At 39.6% G+C, this 21,050-nt stretch overlaps 5 protein-coding genes across 6 annotated transcripts; 4 read left to right on the top strand and 1 right to left on the bottom strand.

Moving 5' to 3' along the window:
* Window positions 1–39: 39 nt before the first annotated feature.
* On the bottom strand, window positions 40–4,475 carry LOC139111837 (nuclear exosome regulator NRDE2). The gene is made up of 10 exons (XM_070672380.1): window positions 3,963–4,475; window positions 3,238–3,881; window positions 2,764–3,127; window positions 2,536–2,682; window positions 2,191–2,459; window positions 1,766–2,094; window positions 1,143–1,686; window positions 886–1,035; window positions 617–792; window positions 40–522 (listed from the first exon to the last, which is right to left on the bottom strand). Exons 1-10 carry the CDS (start codon window positions 4,021–4,023, stop codon window positions 270–272), a joined length of 2,937 nt encoding a protein of 978 aa, XP_070528481.1. The 5' UTR covers window positions 4,024–4,475; the 3' UTR covers window positions 40–269.
* An 85-nt stretch (window positions 4,476–4,560) lies between these two features.
* Window positions 4,561–6,633, top strand: LOC139111844 (molybdenum cofactor biosynthesis protein 1-like). The gene is made up of 7 exons (XM_070672396.1): window positions 4,561–4,701; window positions 4,811–4,957; window positions 5,069–5,186; window positions 5,321–5,488; window positions 5,587–5,813; window positions 5,913–6,372; window positions 6,496–6,633. Exons 2-7 carry the CDS (start codon window positions 4,868–4,870, stop codon window positions 6,549–6,551), a joined length of 1,119 nt encoding a protein of 372 aa, XP_070528497.1. The 5' UTR covers window positions 4,561–4,701; window positions 4,811–4,867; the 3' UTR covers window positions 6,552–6,633.
* A 143-nt stretch (window positions 6,634–6,776) lies between these two features.
* LOC139111846 (cyclic pyranopterin monophosphate synthase-like) lies at window positions 6,777–8,493 on the top strand. Its single transcript, XM_070672399.1, has one exon. It carries the CDS (start codon window positions 6,798–6,800, stop codon window positions 7,287–7,289), a length of 492 nt encoding a protein of 163 aa, XP_070528500.1. The 5' UTR covers window positions 6,777–6,797; the 3' UTR covers window positions 7,290–8,493.
* A 140-nt stretch (window positions 8,494–8,633) lies between these two features.
* LOC139111845 (roundabout homolog 1) lies at window positions 8,634–13,963 on the top strand. 2 transcript variants are annotated; one of them, XM_070672398.1, is made up of 6 exons: window positions 8,634–9,230; window positions 10,481–10,641; window positions 11,394–11,604; window positions 12,006–12,156; window positions 12,675–12,823; window positions 13,571–13,963. In XM_070672398.1, exons 1-6 carry the CDS (start codon window positions 9,143–9,145, stop codon window positions 13,669–13,671), a joined length of 861 nt encoding a protein of 286 aa, XP_070528499.1. In that variant the 5' UTR covers window positions 8,634–9,142; the 3' UTR covers window positions 13,672–13,963. The 2 variants fall into 2 exon arrangements, with proteins under 2 accessions (XP_070528499.1, XP_070528498.1); XM_070672397.1 differs by having other exon boundaries at window positions 12,675–13,963.
* Window positions 13,964–18,155: 4,192 nt separating this feature from the next.
* LOC139111706 (dynein light chain Tctex-type 5) lies at window positions 18,156–20,143 on the top strand. Its single transcript, XM_070672179.1, has 3 exons — window positions 18,156–18,263; window positions 19,060–19,214; window positions 19,557–20,143. The coding sequence occupies exons 1-3, from the start codon at window positions 18,156–18,158 to the stop codon at window positions 19,720–19,722; spliced, it is 429 nt and encodes a 142-aa protein (XP_070528280.1). The 3' UTR covers window positions 19,723–20,143.
* Window positions 20,144–21,050: the final 907 nt, after the last annotated feature.

Genomic DNA, 21,050 nt, shown 5'->3' with positions numbered 1-21,050 from the left:
ATCTTAAATAATACAAAGTTATTTTGTATTTTATTAAAATTTTTGCCGTACAGTTCTTACTTTATTAAATTTTGTTAAATAACATACATTTTATATTCTAAGATATTTTAAATCTACATCTTATACGTTTATGTTCGTTATACATATATACACGAATAAATTTTTGCAACATAACATTAGACATCGATATATTAATTAAGAAACATATTGTACAGTTTTGGTTTTTTTTCTTTTTCTTTTTCTATAAACGTCTATAAAATATATATTTATTATCCACGAAGAATATCTAATTCCTCAGGTGTGACATGCATTCTCAATTCTTTTTCGCGTATCACATCCTGAATCTGCGTGAGAAGTTGAGGCGCTACTTCAGCTGCGTCTATATAAATACTTCTTGCCCATGGGCACTGTGTTACGCTTTCGTGATAAATTTCTTCCCCTTTTTTCTCACATAAATTATGCTCGCGCAAAAGAAGCATATTTAGTCTCCATAGCAATGGACAATATCGAGTCGATGGTGTCCTAAAAATAATTTTATGTTATATATGTGATACATTAAGTGCAAATTATATTTATAATAGAATTGGCGATTCGTAAAAATTAATTTTTATTATACTTTGAGAGTGTTTGATGAAATGATAATAGTTTATTCAGCGCGGCATTTACTGCATCAAAATGATTAAATTTAGTTAGAAGACTAATGCGTCTACGTGCCGCCAAGCACATCGCTATGGCTCGCCATAACTCAATTTCAGTGCTTCTACTCCTAAATCTCCAAGTCGGTAGGTCACTCTGAAATAATTATTTTGTAATTTTATTATAGATTTAAAATCGCGTTATAGAAATTATTTTAATGTATAATGTTAATGAAATATAATGTATTACCTCTATACCAGCAAATACAGATAAAACATAAACGTTATTTGGATATAGATTTAAAGCTTTACTAAGAGTCTCTTTCAACGGGATTTGCACGTTCCGAGTTCGATGGTTATCCAATTGTAGAATTGCAATTAGACTTTCGTACAACATTTCCTAAAAGTATTTTAAAATTGTATATAATTATTTTAACTTACGTTTATATATTAAAAATAATTTTTACTTGCTTATAGAATGTTATAGATATTATAGAATGTAAGTACCTGTAAATAAGGATAGTTCTTAGAATGGTCGATACAATCTTTTAATATATTGACAACAGGTTGAATATCGTTGTCTTTGATATACAGAAAATATGCATAACATACGATTGCGTCACATTCTAAATTCGACAAAAAGAAAATATCTTTTTCCTTTTCATCGAGAGGAACTTGTAAAAAGTCTTGTACACTCGAATGTAAATATGTTTCAATCAATGATTCTTGATTTTCATCCGTCTTAGTAGATACCATTTGACTAAAGACTTTTAATATCCATTTTCTATGTGACTCGTTATATGTTCTAATGTCAAGTAAGGTTTCGATGAACGTTCTATATACATTAAAAAGTGCTGCTCTCTCGTAAACATCGATAATTGCAGATGGGCATGTTCCTTGAGACTGAATAGCAGTCTCAAGAATGTTCATGCAATTACTGAATCGGCCCATCTCCAATTCTATTAAAGCATATTCCTTATAGAAATACAAATTATTTCTATTTTCATTCTTTTTCAAAAATTCCTTTAATGTTGCTCTCAATTTTTTTCCTCTGTAATAAAAAAAAAACTTTATTAATTTCGCATGCGGAAATAAAACTAATTAATTTTAATAATACAAATAAATCCTACTTATTATCATGTTTTAAAGGTTCGTCTTTGCTGAGGAAAACCAATAATCTTTCTAAACGCAACCACCAGACATATATACTTGTCCGTTGCAACGAAGGTAAACTTTCTGCGATTGCATGAAATATCTTGCGTATAAATTCTAGGTATGGTTCCTGTGCCGGATGAAATTTTAGATATTGAGGACCCGACGTTAAACGTCCTTCGAGAACATCTTTCAATAATTCTTTTCTTTCATCGTGACCAGCCATTTCACCTACCATAGGATACATGAATGGAAGTAACATTTCTACACATTCTATGCCCCAGTGAAAGTTTTTCAATGACAATTCCTACAAAATAAAAAATGTTTTTATAATTTCTATGCTCGTAATTGTGTAATTTTAATTTTTTTTAAGCTTTATGATCTTTAAAATTATTTTACATACTTTCATGTAGTAATCTCGGCAAGGTAAAAGTGGTACTTTCAAACACAAAAGAGAATAGATGGCCATTTGAAAATTTGAATTACGAGAAAGAATTGGATGAACAAAGTCTGCTACGTCTTCGGGTAAAATAAATCTTCTAGAATCTCCAACCAATTCTAACTCGTCTCTACTAACGCTAATCCAATGACAATTTTCTCTTAATGACTCTGTTCTTTGCCATAGTTGATTTAATGGCAATCCGGACATTAATATCATTTCTTCCATTCCAACTAAAAATCACATATTTATTATTACTATCATTATTTTATTAAGTTTCTTCATTGTGATTTACAATGTTATACTTACTTAATTTCTTCTCATCTATTGATCCTTGAAAGGATAAACTAGATCTGCTTAAGTTCAGATTTAAATTTAGATTTAATCGTATTGTTTCCCACATTTGTTCCCATAATCCTGTATGTCTCAGAAAAATTAAGCATTGATATAGCATATCTAAATAAAACAATACATTAAATTAATTCAATGAAAAAAATATTTAATAAAATTGAAATATTAATTCAGGCAAAAACTTACAAAGCAATTGTGTATCGAAGACGGAAGGATTTGTTCTCGCGCGTTGTCTCAAAACACAGAAGCATTTAAAATATAACTCCAACACTCGTGGTACAGTACACATCGCGACTGAACCTTGAGTGACCATAATAAAATGCTGCCATAGGACGATATTCCCTGAATCTTTATTAACTAATACCTCCAACTGATTTGACAATTCATCAGATGGTGTTAACTCTGTCATAAAACGTAATTTTAATATTAATAAATCCTTAGAATCTGTATTTTTCTCCAGTGCTTTTTCAACAATAGATAATTTTTTCATTAATGTAGTTCGATAATTATCTTTGGCTAATTGATGCCTTTGATAATGAGCCAGAATATCCTGTAACATTTTTATTAAAATATTAGTTTAACTTTACATGACGCATTTAAATATAATAATGTTATTAATAATTAAAATATTTAAAAAATGTATGTTATTAAAAAAAGTACTTGAAAATCGATGTATTGTAGCCAAAGTTCAACATTATGTGGATTTTCTGTTAGTTGTTCATTATATTCTCGAGTTTTAGATTTTTGTTCCTCTTCCAAATTTTTGCACCAAGACAGTGTATTTTCATCTGCTTTAATTTCCTGCTTAATCAAAGCTGTTTTCTCATTTGTCTTTTTAATAATTATGTCATTTTTCTTTACTGCTTCTGCAGAATCAATATTTTTTGTATAATATCTATGACTTAAATCCTTCTTAAGTTGTTCATGCTTAACATAACCAAGAGATTTTGCACTAACATCATAAAATGGTCTCACTCTGGAGCAAAATGTATTTATATTATTGTTTCCTTTATCTCTATGCCTATCCTCAAAATATAAATCTTTAACATCCAACTCATATTCTGGTTTATATCGTTTACTATCACATTTATGTTTCTTCCTTTCTACTTTTTGCTCTTTGTTGGCTCTCTGTTTTACATCTACCTTTGTATTTTGAGGGGTTTTTTCAGGTGTGACTAATTTTTCTACATTAAGTGAAGATTCATGTAAAGATTCATCAGATGAGGAATACAAATCTGGAAGCTCTTTTTTAGGAATTTGCGTTTGAAAACTTGAATTTGATAACCACTCTTTAGAAATATCATCTGAAATTAAATGTTGTAAAATATATTATATGTAGAAAACAATAAATTACTCGAAAAGTAATCAAATTCTAAAATAATTACCTGTATTATCGCAACTTGCCGATTTACTTTGATCGTTCGAGTAAGCAGGAAAAAGAGACATTTCTTTTTATTAAAATTTTTCACCTTTCGTTTTTAACAACGCAAACGACGCAAACTATCAGTTCATCTTTCACAACAATCTCTGTTTTCGACCACAATCAATCTAACCTATTTCTTAAGCACATATTATAAAGCAGTTTTGCTCCGAACGAGAAAAATCAGGAGTCTGTGGTATAATGCGGCCTTTATGTTACGACTTTCGAGAGTCGAAAACTGAATTTCCTACTATTACAAAACTGTTGTTATAAAATATTTGTTCAAGCTTTAATTAATTCTTTCTCAGCGTACAAAGTATCTTACAATACTCCGAAATATTATACAGTATTTATCTAAAATTAATAAAATTTGTTTATACCGACTGCACAATTTGACCGAGCTCATTCTTGTTCTAACCGTAAGGTGGCATAGATTAAAAAAAAAAAGGCAAACAGCTGTTACGCAAGTAAGTTTACCACGTGTCACAGATCGTAACAGATGTAAGAGGATGATGTGTGCGTCATCGATAATCATAGATTGCAGGTGATCACCGATAGAACGTGAAAGAAAAGGGAGCAAAGAATGACAGAGGATCTCGAGTTGTTTGGGGCGCGCGATTCAACTGCGTTCGACGTTACAAGCGGATCGTTTCGTTCAGATAAAGCCGAATGACAGTGCATCTAGAGATAAGAGCAAACGACGCGTAAGTTAGCCATTATATAATTATATTCTTTTTTTATGCCAAGGATACGGAATAATGTAAGAAAGGACGTGTAAGCGCATTTAATTGCCGACTTAACCTTTTCGTTTAGTTTCTTTTCGTCTCCGTCTTCTTTTTCCATCGTCTCCGGAGTACAGTGATCGCGCAAATGTTCCGAAGGTGCAACATCGTCAAGCGGCTTCGCGACACCGTGAATGCATCAACGGAGGCTGCCGCAATCGCGGAAACACCGTCCCGAGTAAGCGTCGTCAGCATCTGTCACAGCTGAATTTTGTTTTCAGAATTTAACGCGTTGCACGTCGGACGTTTTATCAAAGTAATTTAACAGAGGTATCTTTGTTTGTTGTAGCTACAACGGCTGAGAGCAAAATTACAGCAAGATGAACAGCAGGGGATACTTACAGACACGTTTGGTCGAAAGCACACATATCTTAGGATTTCTCTTACAGAGCGTTGCAACCTTCGCTGTAAGTTTGTAAAAAAATTATATTTTTTTATGAGAATATTTATTTTTTATTTTATTGTTTTTATACGTTAATTAAACGTTAATTAAAATTTAATTGGATTTAAGCATCATGTTGTGACGTGTGTTTTATTTCAGGTACATATTGCATGCCTGCAGAAGGTGTTAAGTTGACCAAAAAAGACGGTATTCTAAAAACAGAGGAAATAATACAGATAGCTGATCTTTTTGTCAAAGAAGGAGTGCGTAAAATACGTTTGACTGGTGGCGAGCCTACAGTTCGTAAGGACATCATCGATATTGTCGGTAAAATTCACTATTTTTTCTCAATATTAAACTGTAATTAATTTATAATGTTACAAGACTATTTTTAGATTTTAAAATTTATTTGCGTATAATTTTAGAACAACTGAAACAATTAAGAGACCTGGAACAAGTTGCGATTACAACTAATGGGTTGACTTTGACTCGTCAATTACCAGCTCTTCAAAGAGCGGGATTAGATGCTCTTAATATATCGTTAGACACCCTCAAAGAAGAACGCTTTGAGTTGTTCACTCGCAGGAAGGGGTGGACAAGAGTTATGGCTTCCATAGATCTCGCTGTTCAGCTCGGTTACAATCCCGTGAAGGTAAAAAGAAACTTGATGCGTTATCCAACAAGTATCCGGCTTTATGTAATTTATACTATATATATATGTATTTTTTTTTTTTTTAATTTAATTGACTAGGTTAACTGTGTAATAATGCGAGGACGCAATGACGATGAAATAATTGATTTCATTAATTTTACGAGGGATCGCCCTATCGACGTACGTTTCATAGAATACATGCCGTTTCAAGGAAACGAATGGAAGGAAAATAAGATGGTGCCCTTTGACGAGATTAAAAAAATAATTCGAGAGAAATATCCTGATTTCCAAGCTCTTCCAAATCAACCAAATGACACATCCAAAGCTTACCAAGTGCCAGGATTCGTAGGCCAGGTTGGATTTATAACATCCATGAGCCAACATTTTTGCGATTCGTGTAATCGCTTAAGAATTACAGCGGATGGAAATTTGAAGGTGTGCTTATTTGAAGGAAAGGGCGAAGTTTCACTGCGGGACGCTTTGCGAAGTGGAGCTTCGGAAGACGCCCTTAAAGATTTGATAAGAGGAGCAGTATCGCGGAAAAAAAAGCAACACGCAGGTATGCTATATACGTATATAAGATAAAGAGAACGCGTAATATTCCATAATAAAATTTTTCAAGTCTCCGTATATTTTATATAAACTGTAGCAGTATCGACAAACCGATCAACGTGTGTTTCAGGGATGTTCAATCTTACTCAGATGGAAAATAGGCCAATGATTCTGATTGGAGGTTAAATTAATCATTATGACATAATTATCTAATTGCGTTAAAATACGTCGGCTTTGTCGAAACGCGCACAGATAATATTTCAATTTTTTTAAATTTCTCTACGCGTTTTAGAACTAATTTTGCAACGTATTTACATTGCAGAAAATCGTAAGGAGAAATTTTCTTACAAAACGAATGTGCCGTATATTACGTCGGCGCAGTACAAATATTTTCCATATATTCCTAAATATCATAAAAGTATAAGTATTAGAATGTATTCATCATTATCGCACGTAGATGAAACTGGTAAAGCAAGTATGGTTGACGTTGGACGGAAAAATGATACTAAACGCGTAGCAATAGCAAGGGGATTCATCAGGGTAGGTCCTGTCATCAGTAATTTGATCGCAGAAAACAATATAAAGAAAGGTGATGTATTATCAGTAGCCGAACTGGCCGGTATTATGGCAGCGAAACGAACCAGTGACCTGATACCTCTATGTCATCCGCTGTTTTTGACTTATGTAAACGTACACTTAAAACTAAACGAGGAATCGCACCGAGTCGAAATCACATCGGAGGTCAGATGTACCGGCAAAACTGGCGTCGAAATGGAAGCTTTAACCGCTGTGAGTATAGCGGCTCTTACGATTTATGATATGTGTAAATATGCGGCTACTCTTGGCACGATGGAAATATACGGTATAGAATTGGTATCGAAAACGGGAGGTACGAAAGGTGATTTTACGACAGACAAAACGTAGATGATATTTTATCCAGTATATCGCATAAATCGTCGACAGGATAAAAAAATTTGCTGTGATTATAAGTAGAAACTACGTAACAAAGTACAAAATTCCAAAAGGCTCAAATACGTTTTTAGGAAAAAACAGTGAGAAGGATCGTTGATACGTTTAGATATACAATGTCAGTGATAAAAGCATTATTGAATTTTGTATAATTATTAACTTTTTATTCAAAAAAGTTGTACGTCTAGTTTAAGTATTTTTGTTTTTATATTAATTAGTTTAAAAATAAGCTATTATTTGATTATGCATTGTAATGAAAGCCATGACCAATTCAATGACTAAACTGCATGTTTAATAATCTCGTCATAATTTTTTTTTATAAATCAAAGAGATCTTTGTAAATTCAACGATTTATTTACATACGTTGCTACTTAGAAGTAAAAAGATTCGTGGAAAAAAGTAATTAGTATTGCGATAATAGAACAGAATTTAAAATCAGGTATATTAAGAAGTCTTAATTCGAGTATAAATCTGCTAAGATCGATACATGTAAATAGAAAATGCATTTTCTTTAAGTAAATATATTTGCCGAGTAAAAAGAATTTGCAGCCTCGATTAAAAGCCTCAGGGAGGAAAATTAAAAGCAAAGTGCAATAACAGAAAACAACGCAACAATGCTCGCATTGTTGTGCATTCCGACTTGCGCCTTTTAATAAGTATTTAATATTACCGCGAGAACAAATGCTACAAGGACGAAAGGAGCTCGTTGAACGGAGCACAAAGAAGGTAGTAATAGGTGAATGGATATTGCTAAGAGTTATCCTAGATTACGAGTCACAAATCATACTGTATTTTTTAAGAACATTGTTACATTGTTAAAAATTTTTATCGCAATATATTATTTTATATATGGAAGAAGAAAGAAGTACTCTTGTTCGCGTGCGTATGTGGATGTTTGTGTGTGTGTGTGCTCTTTTTATTTTTTTTATTTATCCGCGGGAGAAGATTGCCTTAGAAAAATAGCGAATACGCCGTAAATCGCTTTATCCGTGAACAGATGGGGAATAAGATAAGGCGGGTAGGAGCTCCTGCGCATCGGGGTGAGAGATCGGGGTGCATGTATGCATGTACCGTCGATCGCGTTCCGGTAAATCGTGATAACGTACAGCCGGCGCGTTGTCGCGGGGAGTCGGTGCGCGCGCGGTCACCGAGATAAATACGTCTCGCCGGTTAAGGGGAGTCCTCGCACATCCGATGCCGAGGACCTTTCGGCGCAATCGCGCGTGCCCCGATGCAACGGGCAACGGCGCCACCGTGCCAGGATTTCCGAGCTTTTTCCCCATCCCTCGCGAGGAGCGAAATTCAGTGCTCGGCCCGCAACCGTGTCGCACCGCTCCCGACCGCTTCGACGCTTCGTACGATCGCGGTTGAGTCGCGTGTAACACGCCGAAGGGCCAGGCGTTATCGAATCAATTAGGCCTTTCGCGATGGTCGCCGCCGCGCGATCTCGTGTCCCTTATATAATTTTCAGCAGCCGTAATACCGAGTAATTTTAATTCGAAATAGAAAAGCGCGGGAGATCGGCTGATTATGCGGGAGGATCCTTTGGTACCGCGGGAACGATCTTGGGTTGCGGTAACGTGAAAAACGGTGACGGACAGACAAGATAGACATTGATAGAAACCACACGGGTACATCGAAACGAGCGGAAGTGACGGCATTATGCCAACGATCGGCGTGATCCCGCGGGTGTTTCACGAAGGACCGCGATTAGAGAGCGATCGTACGGATCGGACGGTGGTGGGCAGGTCGCTGTCGGGCGCGGAGCGACGCGTGAATTAGATCGAGAGATGTGCGCCAAGTGAAAGATGGCCCCGTTCCACGGCATGGCCCTGCTGCTCCTGGGAATCGGATACCTGTTACACGCGGAACCACTTCACAGCGAACGCGGCATCGGTAAATGTTCCGTGCTTCCTACCTCCCCCCGCCCTCATCCATCTCCGGAGAATTCTCTCCCGATCCCGACGCCCTTTTGTACCCGCGGCTGTAAGCCACGTAATTTCAATCGCATTGCCCCAAGTAATTTCGGCACGAAGCACGAGAGAGTTGCGTAAATCATTTTTATTATCGGATTTATCTCGCTCTCGGGCAACGAGAACAAAAATCGAAAGCGCCGCTTCTTTTTTTTATTAAAAAAAAAAGAAGAAGAAACGAAACATTTCGATGTATCGTTCGCAAAGGGCGCGGGACGAGACCTGCAATTAACTAAATTCAATAAAAATTCGATTTCGCAAAGTTAAACTTTTCATGCCGACTTTTTTAATCAAGTATGGAGAAAGAAACTTTTTCGGTTCATTTTTTTAATCAATTATAACCGTAAAAGTTTCGCACAGATGAGCTGGAATACGCCGGTAATTTAATTTTCTGGTAATTTTATTCATTTTTCTATCGTACTTTGTATTTTGCAATATAGATGAAAATAGCGGATTAATTAATCATAATTAGCGTTACACTTTGGACAGTTATAAAACCCAGTGTACTTTTATTCCTAACACTTGATATGTTTTTTTTTTTTCCTTTTTTGGACGTGAGAGAGAAATTAATTAAAGCGATTAAAGGTTTTACATTCTTTAGCGAAAAGAATTGCCCGGAAAACAGTGGAGAGTTAATAACTTTTTTATAAGATGATATTTAAACAAAGCCATGATTAACAAAGCAAAGATTATGGTACTTATTTAAACATACTTTTGTAATTCCAGTTATCCGACACAATTTTAGCGTCTTGTTACGAGAACAGCGCGATTAATATCGTGAATTTATCAAACGATGAGATTACCAATTTATCATCAAATTAGTTAAACTATTAATTCCTTTTTCGAAATTATTTTTTAATATTTTTAATATTATCCTGTTAAATATATAACTGTTTAATATAAATTATTTTTTAACATAGATATTTAGATCTTGTAAAATATATTAAAAAAAAAAACAAATAAAATTGAATATCTATAAAATAATTTGTGTTTAAATATTCCGTATCAAAAACGCCAAGGTATTTTTTTTTCATTCTTTTTTTTTTTTATTGAAGATTCTGAATATATTTTTTGTACCGTAGTCTGTAATTCTTTCCGGCGGGAGAACGGAAAGAACGTAACCCGGGAGAAATAATGGGATGCCAATATGTAGTTTGCGTTTATTTTTTTTAGCTTTCTTTCATCTGAATGACGACACGTTCGGCAAAGGGGAGAAGTCGCAGCGTGGCACGAAGAAGACCTATTTTTTCAAAGATACGCCGCAAAAATTAACGGTGGCCATAGGGCAGGCCGCCGTCCTGTTATGTCGTGTTAAAAACCTAGGAAACAGAACTGTGAGTTTCGCTGAGGGTCCTTTGAGACCTGCTTGATCAGATCGATCTCAAAAGTAGCTTGCGTGCTTCTGCGATAACTTAATGTACCCGGCGCAACCCTTTCGCTGCTGGCAAGTCAAGCGTGGCGTGTTCATTAGTGTTCATTTAGATTCGATAGAGTTTTAAAAACGCGATTTCTTTGCGTCACGATATCATCATAATTCGTCGCGGTTTCTTTTTTTTTTCACGAGAAAAAAGTGAAAAAGGTACGTTTAAAAAAAAAAAATTAAAAAGAAAAAAAAAAGAAAAAAAAAGTGAAAGCGTCAGCGTTTCCTTATTCATGAGCCAGTGCCAAAAAGTTAAAATCGATATTCTTATCGCTCGAGGCGGCTCCTTTAAAAATGAGTCGTCGTTACAACAAGTATGCAGTCATAAAAGGAGGGAACGTTCGCGCGCTTCTTTCTGTCCCTCACAATTTTCCCCCGAGTCTAGAGAGCCGAGCCCTCCATTTTTCTAACGTTTCAAAAACGTTTGGAATGGAATGCAAATTTTCCCGTCGGACTTGTTAATTACGTCTTTGTATCTCTAAATTCCCTCGGGTCCCGACGGAAGATCGACGGAAAACTTCATTATAATGCGAGGTGAGGAACGAGCGCGCGGATGGGTTGAATCAGCAGCGGCGGCAGCGAAGGGGTTGAGGGCAAACTGCAATTACCTGCGCCTCATTCGTGGCGTCTCGCACGCGTGTGTGTGTATATGTGTGTATGACCCAGGTGTCTTGGATCCGAAAAAGGGACCTACACATCCTGACGTCCATGTCGGTGACTTACACGAGCGACGCGAGATTTACGGTAGTCGGCAATCCGGAGACCGACGACTGGAATCTGCGAATAGATTACGTGCAACCGCGGGACGCCGGCATTTACGAGTGTCAGGTTAATACAGAACCGAAGATATATAGAGCCGTGGCACTGAAGGTTTTGGGTGAGTTTCCCTCAGAGAAAGAGAGAGAGAGGCAAGGAGCGCGCGCGCGTCTTCGCGAGGCCCATAAATCGCGCTTAAAGATCTACCCCGGGCGCCTTTCGCGGCCGGTAGAAACCAATTGTTTTAACTCCCACCCATTTTCGCTCCTTCCTTTTCGGACCGTCCTACGGCGATCACGTTTCCGTCTCCCGTGTTACAATGACGACGATGATTCGCCGAGCTTTTCAAAATGAAGTAGAGTCCATTTTCCAAGGTAGAACCCGACGCGGATAGCACGTAATACGATCTCGGGCGTCGTTTCTCGAGCGTAATAAAGCCAATCGCGAGAGCGTGGGCGACGGCGGTACGTTTCGATTTTTCACTCTTCTCCTCCTCTCCTCGTTATTGCTGTTTTCTATCAGATATACAGGCGAGGATCACGGGTCACCAGGAGCTGTACATCAGGAAGGGCAGCACAATCAGCCTAACCTGCATTATAGAGCTGCAGGATCTGCCTCCGAGCAACGTGACCTGGTACCACGCTGGCGTAGTGATCGATTTCGACGGTCCAAGGTACGGAAGCGGCCGGCGATTATATACCTTTGTCATGGGGTACAATTAGTTGATGGAATCGTCGTCCAAACGGCACTAATATCGCGGTAGAACGGACAATCGGATCTAATAGGTGTAATCCCTCCCGTCGGCCTCGAAATCATTTCACCGCGCACGGTAAAGCTTCAACGACGGCAAACGCTCTTTCGGTTTTCAACCGTGCAGGGGGGTTTTTACGCGGATGATTCTATTCTCGCCTCTCTCAAGAGTCGTTGTCGCGCCGATGCGCCGGATATTGCGATTGAATTTTAGCGCGGTCGATCGGAAAATTGGGATTGATCGGGGAAACGGTACGACGCGGTCTATCGCGATAGGTATCGGGATAAACCGCGATGCGAAACCACGCGCGCGTGGCCGCATCTTACACGCGCGCAACGTGGATTTTGACGGGAAACTTTCCCCCAAGTCGGTGTTTCCCCGAGTGTAACGTTCTCTCACATGTGTGTGTGTGTTTTGCGGGTGTTTGTTGCGTTCGACAGGGGTGGCGTGTCGCTGGAGACGGAGAAGGGTAAAAGCGGTACCACCAGCAAGCTCCTAATAACGCGTGCTCAACTTAACGATAGCGGTAATTATACATGCGCTTCGAGCAAAGTCACCCCGGCGAGCGTCATGGTGCACGTGCTAAACGGTGAGCAAAATACCGCCGTGCAATATCGGCTGCGAGGGGGGTTAAAGGGTTGCCGCGGCGGGGGAAGGGAGGAAGGGAGGTGCGATGTCTCATTTCGAAATTCTCTGCCTCGCGATCGAGCAGGCGAGGGAGTAGCGTAATGTACTACATTGCGAAATTACTCCCCGAGCGCGCCTCGCGATAAGGACGTACATTTGTTTTCATTCGCACTCGCAATCTGTTCCTAGATCCCCCCATGCGTCTTCTCTCTCTCTCTTTCTCTTTTTATTCATTATATTAATACACTTGTTATTGATATGAATAATGCAACCTATATATCAAAATATTAGTCATTTTCTCGAACACATATTTAACGTCGCGACGGCGCGAGACGCAATTTTTTTTTTTAACGATATAATACTCGCTCGTCGCAACTATGACGAATAGAGCAAACGCGTGTCGCGTCACGGTAGAATTCAGTTAAATTATCGCTGCCTGATAACGAGAAAGATCGCCGATCCGTCTGCAAACGTATTTTTATCGCCCGTCCTTTCCAAAGACGGCGACCGACGATCCTTAAGTTCCTCCAGGATCCCTTTCGCACGGTAGCAGTTTCTTCCGCGCTGTTACTTTGCGACGGGGCCGTTAATAAATTTAATGTTCGTTAGCGAGCATCCGAGAAGGATTGACGAGATTGGGACGCGTAAAGATCCGTGAGAGCGGCGCAAAAGCGACACCTTAGTCGTTCGGTGTAATTCTCTTTTCCAGGGGAGCATCCCGCCGCGATGCAGCACGGCGGTACCGGAGATGTAAATAGGAGGCTCGTCCTGCTCGTCCTGATTTTCCTCGTCGATACGATGTTCCGGTGAACGACTACGCCGCTCATCTATCGCGAATTCCTCCCCGAGGCGTCCGCACGGATATACCGTGCTTCGAAGAAGAGGAAGCGATGACACTGCCCGACACATGATTTCCAACCGGATTGTTTCTCCTCTCATCTCTATCTCGTGGGTGTTTTCCTAAGGATCGACGTACGCTGTTTGACGAATTTTCGTCGGCTGCGGACTCCTCGGACTTTTAAAAAAAGATGATCGCTCAAATACCCATCTCCCGCCCTTGCAGATGTCAGTACGGATGTAACATGTATGTAATGTAATAAATCTTTTCAAGTTACGTCACTTTTTGTCTGTTTATGTAAATCGCCCGTCACCTACCCGCTCATCTATCGCGACCGAGATTTCCTTCAACGCGAAAGTTGAAACAATGTGTATACGTATAATAATAATTGCAAGGTAGAACACTATGGACAATTCGTTGGATTTGTGTCTATATAAAAGTCACGAGCGAGGTGCAATTGCACCGGGGCTCAAAATGTAAGTCTTGTGGCGGAGTATCTCGCAGGATCAAAACGATCCAATATAAAACCGTGCCAACAGGCATCCTAGCGTTAAGTGCGAGGAATCGGGAAAGCATAATCCGTAAAAGCACGCGCGTGACGCGCATTCGCGCCACTGTTCGCCGGCCCGGGTCGAAGGGGTTAAAGCGTTGCCCTTCTTACTCGACGGCACCTCGGAGAATCCCGGATTCGCAACTACCTACCTACCTACCTAGCTACGCCGATAATGGAATGGCGGGCTCTTTCCGGAAACCGTCGCCCGGACATCGGGGAGCTTTCCTGGTGCGGACCCCCCCTTGGGAACTGCCGGATCCTGTCCGGTCTCATTTTATGCAAATCGCGCGCGGGGAGCATCTGTTAGACGTCCCGCCGCGAAGCGTAGTCACCGTCCGATGCAAATTCATGGCGGACGTAACGTTGATCTCCACTACTCGTTCTACCGTCAAATATCGCTCCCTCACTCCCCGCACGATATCCCCTTAAAAAAAAGAGCCTGGCAAGAAGCGTAAGTTTCTACAGAACGTAAGCTGTCCTCGGATAGTCGTTCGGATAGTCGTTTATTGCGTTAAATAAAAAAAATGGAGAAAGAAAAAATAAATCGAAAAAGCGTCGCTATAATCGGCGAATGTTAAACGACGAAGCGTTATCCGCGGAGGTACAAATAAAAATGAAAAGGTTTGACATTCGATTAATTCCGAAACGAGACTATATGTAATACTTTAATGCGTGTGGTTTGACCTCCTCTCCTCTCTCTTTTCCTCCTTTTTTTTTTTTCCTTCATATTTATTTCACAAACCGTCGAAAAATTTGAAATAAAAATTTGTCAAGCGTAATAAATTTATAGCGAAGGTAGTATGCAACCTGGGTAATATAAATACGTTTCAGAAAGATTTAAAAAACATTCGAAATAAAACGCTCGGATGGGCGAGAGGTTTCTCCCGCGAGTTTGGTAACGCTTCGCAAACTTCGTTTGCAAATTTTCGTCTTTTACTACGACAGCCATGGAACGTTGGGGTGACGTGGTCTGAGGGAGAAATAGAGAGAGAGAGAGAGAGAGAGAGAGAAAAAGAGAGAGAAAGAGAGCGCGTTCTATCTCGGCAAGAGAGTTACGTGAGATCACGCGAGTTAGGTCGGATGATCGAATTTTTGAGCGCGCCCGAGCCATCGCCCACGCGAGTATCGCACTAATGAATGAGTTTATGCCGTAATCGCGTGAAGCTTTTGAGCGCAAAGCAATTTTCACGGATATTTCCGCGGTAAATGCCGTCGCGCGCGTTCCGTGGTGCCGCAAAAGCCGCGGAAAAACCTATCGTCGCGAGCCTCGCGTAATTGGCAATGCGACACCGCTCATCTCATTCTGCATCACGCGCCAACACTTAATTATGCGTTCTAGATCTTTAAATTTGAAGAGAAAGAACGTAGCGTAAGGTAAAAAATAAAAAAAGAAAAAAAAAAAAGAAAGGGCTATCAAAAGGGTAAATAGTTGCTCTCCGCGAAGAAGAATAGAGAAATGCGCTCGGTAGTCCGTGTCGAAGTTTAATCAATAACAATGTTGTTTGGCGTTCACGATTCGGCCTGAGAATAGGTACGTGAACCGTATAAACCCATGCGAAGCGAGGTTGAATTATTCGAGGAATGCACTATACACGCAAATGCAGCCTTTATTGAGGAGTTTCGCCTATGGCCGAAGCCTTATAAGCGAAGAAAACGTATGTGACGTGTCCGCGCGCGCGAGATCGTACACAATATAAAAGAATGAAATAGAGCGGGACGGTGGGTGTAAGACACATTTATAAAGAAACGGAAAAGGAAATTCATGGCGTGTTCCTTTCGCGGACGATTCACGGAATCTAGGCTCCGCACATAATAGTATCCGCGAGCCGTTGCCAAAACTGGCACAATGGCTCGCATCGGGAGATTTGTGCGAGAAAGATTAGCATTGTGAGCGCCGCGAAGCTTAGTCACAAAAATACTTAACGCTTTGGACCGAACAGCTGCGAGGAGGATTACGTCGGATTCAATCTTCTCGTCGAGAAAATATCGATTTCAAATCGGGCAGTCGGGAGTACCTGCCGAGTGTCAGATTGAAAACCTCATGAATAGCGATCTTCCCGAGTTGTGCTACACAACCCTGCTTCTAAAACATTGCTTCGTTTCGCGAGCCACCTAACGATCGATTCGGCATCTCGAGAGAAATCAGCGTCTCGCTTCTTTCCGCAACGCTTATACGTTATACCGATTCTTATCGGTTTTTTGACGGACAGGCGGCATTATCTGCGGCTGTCAAATCCATGGAGAAACGAGAGAGAGAGAGAAAGAGAAAGAGAAGTTTTGGAATCGAGAGTCTAAGTATTTCGCTAAGAAACTAAACCGGGCGGCTGCTGCCGCATTAGATGCTTGTACGGCACGAGGAGCAGAGTTTTATCGAGTTAGCCAACGAGTTTCTGCGACACGTTCGTGAAAGTTAGCCGCGTAACTGCTGATCGTCCAGGAAATTCTGTCGATTGTTTATCCAATCCTCTTCTGCTTTTACCGAGTTCGGTTAAAAAATAAAATAAAATAAAATAAAATAAAAATTACAAATACAAAACACCGAACTTTTTCACTCGCTGGACGGAAGTGGAAGGGCTCATTTGCGTTTATTGCGCCTCCGTATATGCGTAAGCGACATGAACGGCGATCGGGCGCGCAAAAAATAAAAGCTTACGAGAAAATTACAGTCAAATTCGAATTATTATACGGCGCTAAAATGAGGCATTGTGAAGCAGTAGTAACGACGACATCATCGTATAACGCAACAGCAGCTTTGTAATAACTTCGCTTTATGATAATCTACGGCAATAATGACGTCATTGTAATGCAAATCATAATCACGGGGGCATTAATGATTTTATTAGCAATCGGTGTTCCCGACCGCGGAACTCTCAACGAGATGCTTTTTATCACAAGCGCGCCCCGCGTTAAAGTTTTCGATTATTGTTCAATCAACCCGCTACTCGCGTTATATCGATCGATGAAAAAGATCCCGAGAGGAGACCGTTCCACTTTCGACGCTCTTAATATTCGTTAAAGTATCTGAATATTGTAGCGATTACTAAATAAATCCCCCTGCGAGGTGTTTTCAACATAGTTGAGTCTAGAGCGTAGGTAAATTTCCTTTAGTTTGTCAAAGGAAGTACTTAACGTTCTACCGTTCAAAGCTTAGCAAAGCTCGAGGGCGTAACTCCTCTTATATCGATCGCGGTGTTTGCAACAAGCGTCGGATAAACGCGGTTCGTTTGTGGCGCGGGATCATCTGCAATTGACAAACCGTGTCGATGCCCAACCACGCCGAACCCCGCTCGGTATCGATCTCGATCCGATACTTAACAATCCTGTCGACGTCGGACACTCGGAGACAGCCGGGGAAACGGAGACTTGCAAGAGTGCATATTGCAACGACACTGCCCGGTACAGAACTCAGCACTATTCTCGTTTCCATTATGTAAACTAGCGTGATAACATAAAATCAAAGATAGTAGAGAATCTTAAAAATTAAAACCCGAACCTTGATTTTTTTTTACTATTATTTAATTGTGAATTAATTAATCGTCATTTTGAAAAGTTTAATTTAATCTTTTTTTTTTTTTTTTTAAGATTTTACAAGATTTTCTGAAATATTAAATATTTATGGAAATGAAACTGTTATCCAGGAGAGAAAATTATTTAAAAAGACTCGGTACGATTTTCACCGCATGGAACGTTCCGCGACAGAATTTATCGCGGCGTGGCGCACGTAATTATTTGCCAAAATTGTTCGCAAACTACGGACGGAGATTGCAATAATTTCCTCCTTTCAGCTTCTCGGTTGAAATTCTTTTGACGAGCGTCCTTTGTTTCACGCCGCTGTTCGCGGCGGTCTCTCCTTTCGGGGGAAATAATTTCGTTTACGTCACTTGTCACTGGAGGCTACTTAAAATGAGTAAACCGCAAAATAAACAAGAAACTTCGATGCCGATATCAAAGAGTAAATTATGGCAAAGTTTTGCCCAAAGACTGAGCATCAAATCGCCAACAGACGCAGAGGTAAATACATATTACCTAACCGTGTCTATGCAAAAGTGACAAAAAGCGCGGCGTGACGTCGAGTTAGTAAATTTTATGTTCACGTATATTTAGGGAGGGCAATAAATTCATCGGGCAATAAATACGACGCGGAAATAATTCACCGTTCGCGATAAAAAATTTAATCGGCAGCAAATAAGTGTCAGCCTCGAAAATAATACGACGGCAGCAACGGTCTTATTTTCATTCGCCGCTTCTTAATCTTTATCAATTTAATATTCTACAATGCGCGCGAAAGTGGGCGCTATAAATATTCAAATCAATCAGAGGAGCTGAGAAATATTTATGCGAGAAAACCGCCGCTTTTTACACTCGCTTTTTTTTTTTACTGAGCGTTACAGAGTACCGCTATGGGACCTGAAATGGTACGTGTTTCTTATTTCCGGACATAGAACCAGACCAAGAGAAAAACGCTGTCGAAGCTTTCCATGATTGGTTTCAATGGGGCCGGCATACTCTTTCGCAGGCGCGCGGATCGACTTAAGGTACGCTCTCCATCCAGCGCGATGGAATAAATTGGATAGACGCAAATAAATTGAGTGAGCGCGGAAAATGAACAAGTTTTAATACAGGTGAATCTCGATGTGCCCGGAGAGTCGTTTCATTTCTAGAATGAGGTCTCTCTCTCTCTCTTTCTCGCTCAAAAAATAAAAAAAATTAAAATAAAATTAGATAAAAATTTCACGCGATAACTTTCGGGGAAGAACACATTATTTCCACGATTTTCATTTAACGGTGGCAAAATTTTTAATAAATTTCGACATCTTATCACACCGTCGACAAGATCTTACGTGACGTTATAGAAATCAAATTATCGATGGTTACATCATATCACTCGAATCAGACGTCAAGATTTTGTTTGGAAATTGTCATTGACGTGCTAAAGGCTATCGGCAAGAAGACTTACGACAGGTATTGAAATTATGGAAATTTATTTCAAACTGAGGATTCCACTTCTCTTCGCTTATTCCCGGTTCGCTTTTCTCCCTATCAGTGCCCATCGTCGCTCGCGGTAATTTTTGTAAAAGTTACAAGTATCGTATCTTCCACGTTCCACGCGTTCGAAAGAAGCGTAGCGGGTTACTCGTGGACCGTCTTGCATATCGAGACGTCTATTACAATTATTCCTATCGCGTATTAGATAAGACGAATTCCAATGATAAGAAATCGCGAATGATCCGTGTGCAAATAAATAAACGCGGAACGTTTTTGATCGACGAAAATTGACGAAGCTCGTACGTGGTTGTGTTGCAAATACAAGATAGTCACGCAAGTGCACATTATCCAGCGCGACCAGCAAAGTCTACACGCGGCCTTCCAGTATCTCTGGGACGCGGAGCGCGATAATTACTCGTATCACGTGTTCGAAAACAATCACATATACGCGTGGTGCTGCGTATTCGGTGTGTATTACGATTAAACGCGGCGACGATTTCGAACTAATACTCCACATTAAACTCGTGCAGTCTCATTAGTTCGTAATATCAGCAACACACACTGGAACGAGCTTATACATATTTATTGTGAAACCGGCATTAGTAATTTCAATAATACTACGGCTTCAAACGCAATATTATATATCATGAATAATAATATTGTATCGGGTGCAAATACAGCGGTGCGAGAATCCCCGATGCAAATCGCGCGTAAAACGTACAGAATTGCGCGAAAGTATCCGTATAATGTGTATAATGAGAAATTGAATAAAGGAGAAACATTGAATGAAGTAGAGAGAGGGGAGATAAAACACAACCGACGGCGTTGCTAATAAAATCTTTTCCGGCTAATTTTTGCACGTAGCCAATTATTTCGTAAATACGACTTTAGATTATCGTTTTTGCAGAATCGTCAAAGAAATCCAGCGCGCAGGGGAAATTTATTTCTACGAAGCGAAATAAATTTCTTAGCCCGTAACAAAAAAAAATAATAAAAAAAAAAAACAGAAATAATTGCTTTAATTGCGTTTAACGATTCGGAGATAAAAAAGATATGCTCGATTTCCTAATTCAATCCGTTGATAACGACGATAATTATCGTTAATGCGGTATTCGAGCAAACTAATCGGTTGTAGTAAAATGCACCAGACGACGCTAATGTTGGAACAATTACTTTACCGCGAACGCATGGCTGGAGCCATACAAAGCCATTGTTTTACTCGCGACAAAACGAGAAGCTTCTTGCACGGTTTCCCTGATAATTACGTTTCTTCGAGTACGAGCGATGACCCGAGATCGCGTCAGGCAAGGGTGTTTAAAAAGTCCGGTAATTGTTTCTTCCTTTAGCGGAATGAACAAAGGGCGGCTTAAAAAGGTTTCCTAGATATAATTCGCTTCTTGCACGAAGCTCGGCGTATATAAGGTGTTCCAGATTATCAGCGACTTCACTTTATCGATCAGCTCGATTTTTTATATTAATAAAAGTCTCTCTTTTGTGTATATAATTTATTTAAGAAAAAAAAAACTGTACTTTAAATATGTTGTAATTAAGTTAATTCTTGATCGGGAAAATGGTTGCAGACAGCAAAACTTGATTCTCTCCAAAATTTTCTCGCTCGTTTATCGTTTATAAGCCGGAAATTATCGTTTCGTAGATTTTTTTTTTTTACTGGAGAAAATAAACGTCAGATTTTGTTCCCTCCCTCCCTCCCTCCCTCCCCTTCCTAAAAAAAAAATCCTGCGCGAAAATAAAAGTACGGGTAATCTGGAACATCCGGTATACCCGGACGGATTCTCGACGGGGTTGTTTCAA

Source organism: Cardiocondyla obscurior, linkage group LG25 (assembly GCF_019399895.1).
Source record: "Cardiocondyla obscurior isolate alpha-2009 linkage group LG25, Cobs3.1, whole genome shotgun sequence".
NCBI lineage: Eukaryota > Metazoa > Arthropoda > Insecta > Hymenoptera > Formicidae > Cardiocondyla > Cardiocondyla obscurior.
The sequence above is the reverse complement of the archived record's forward strand: the minus strand, read 5'-3'. Positions and strand labels throughout refer to the sequence as shown.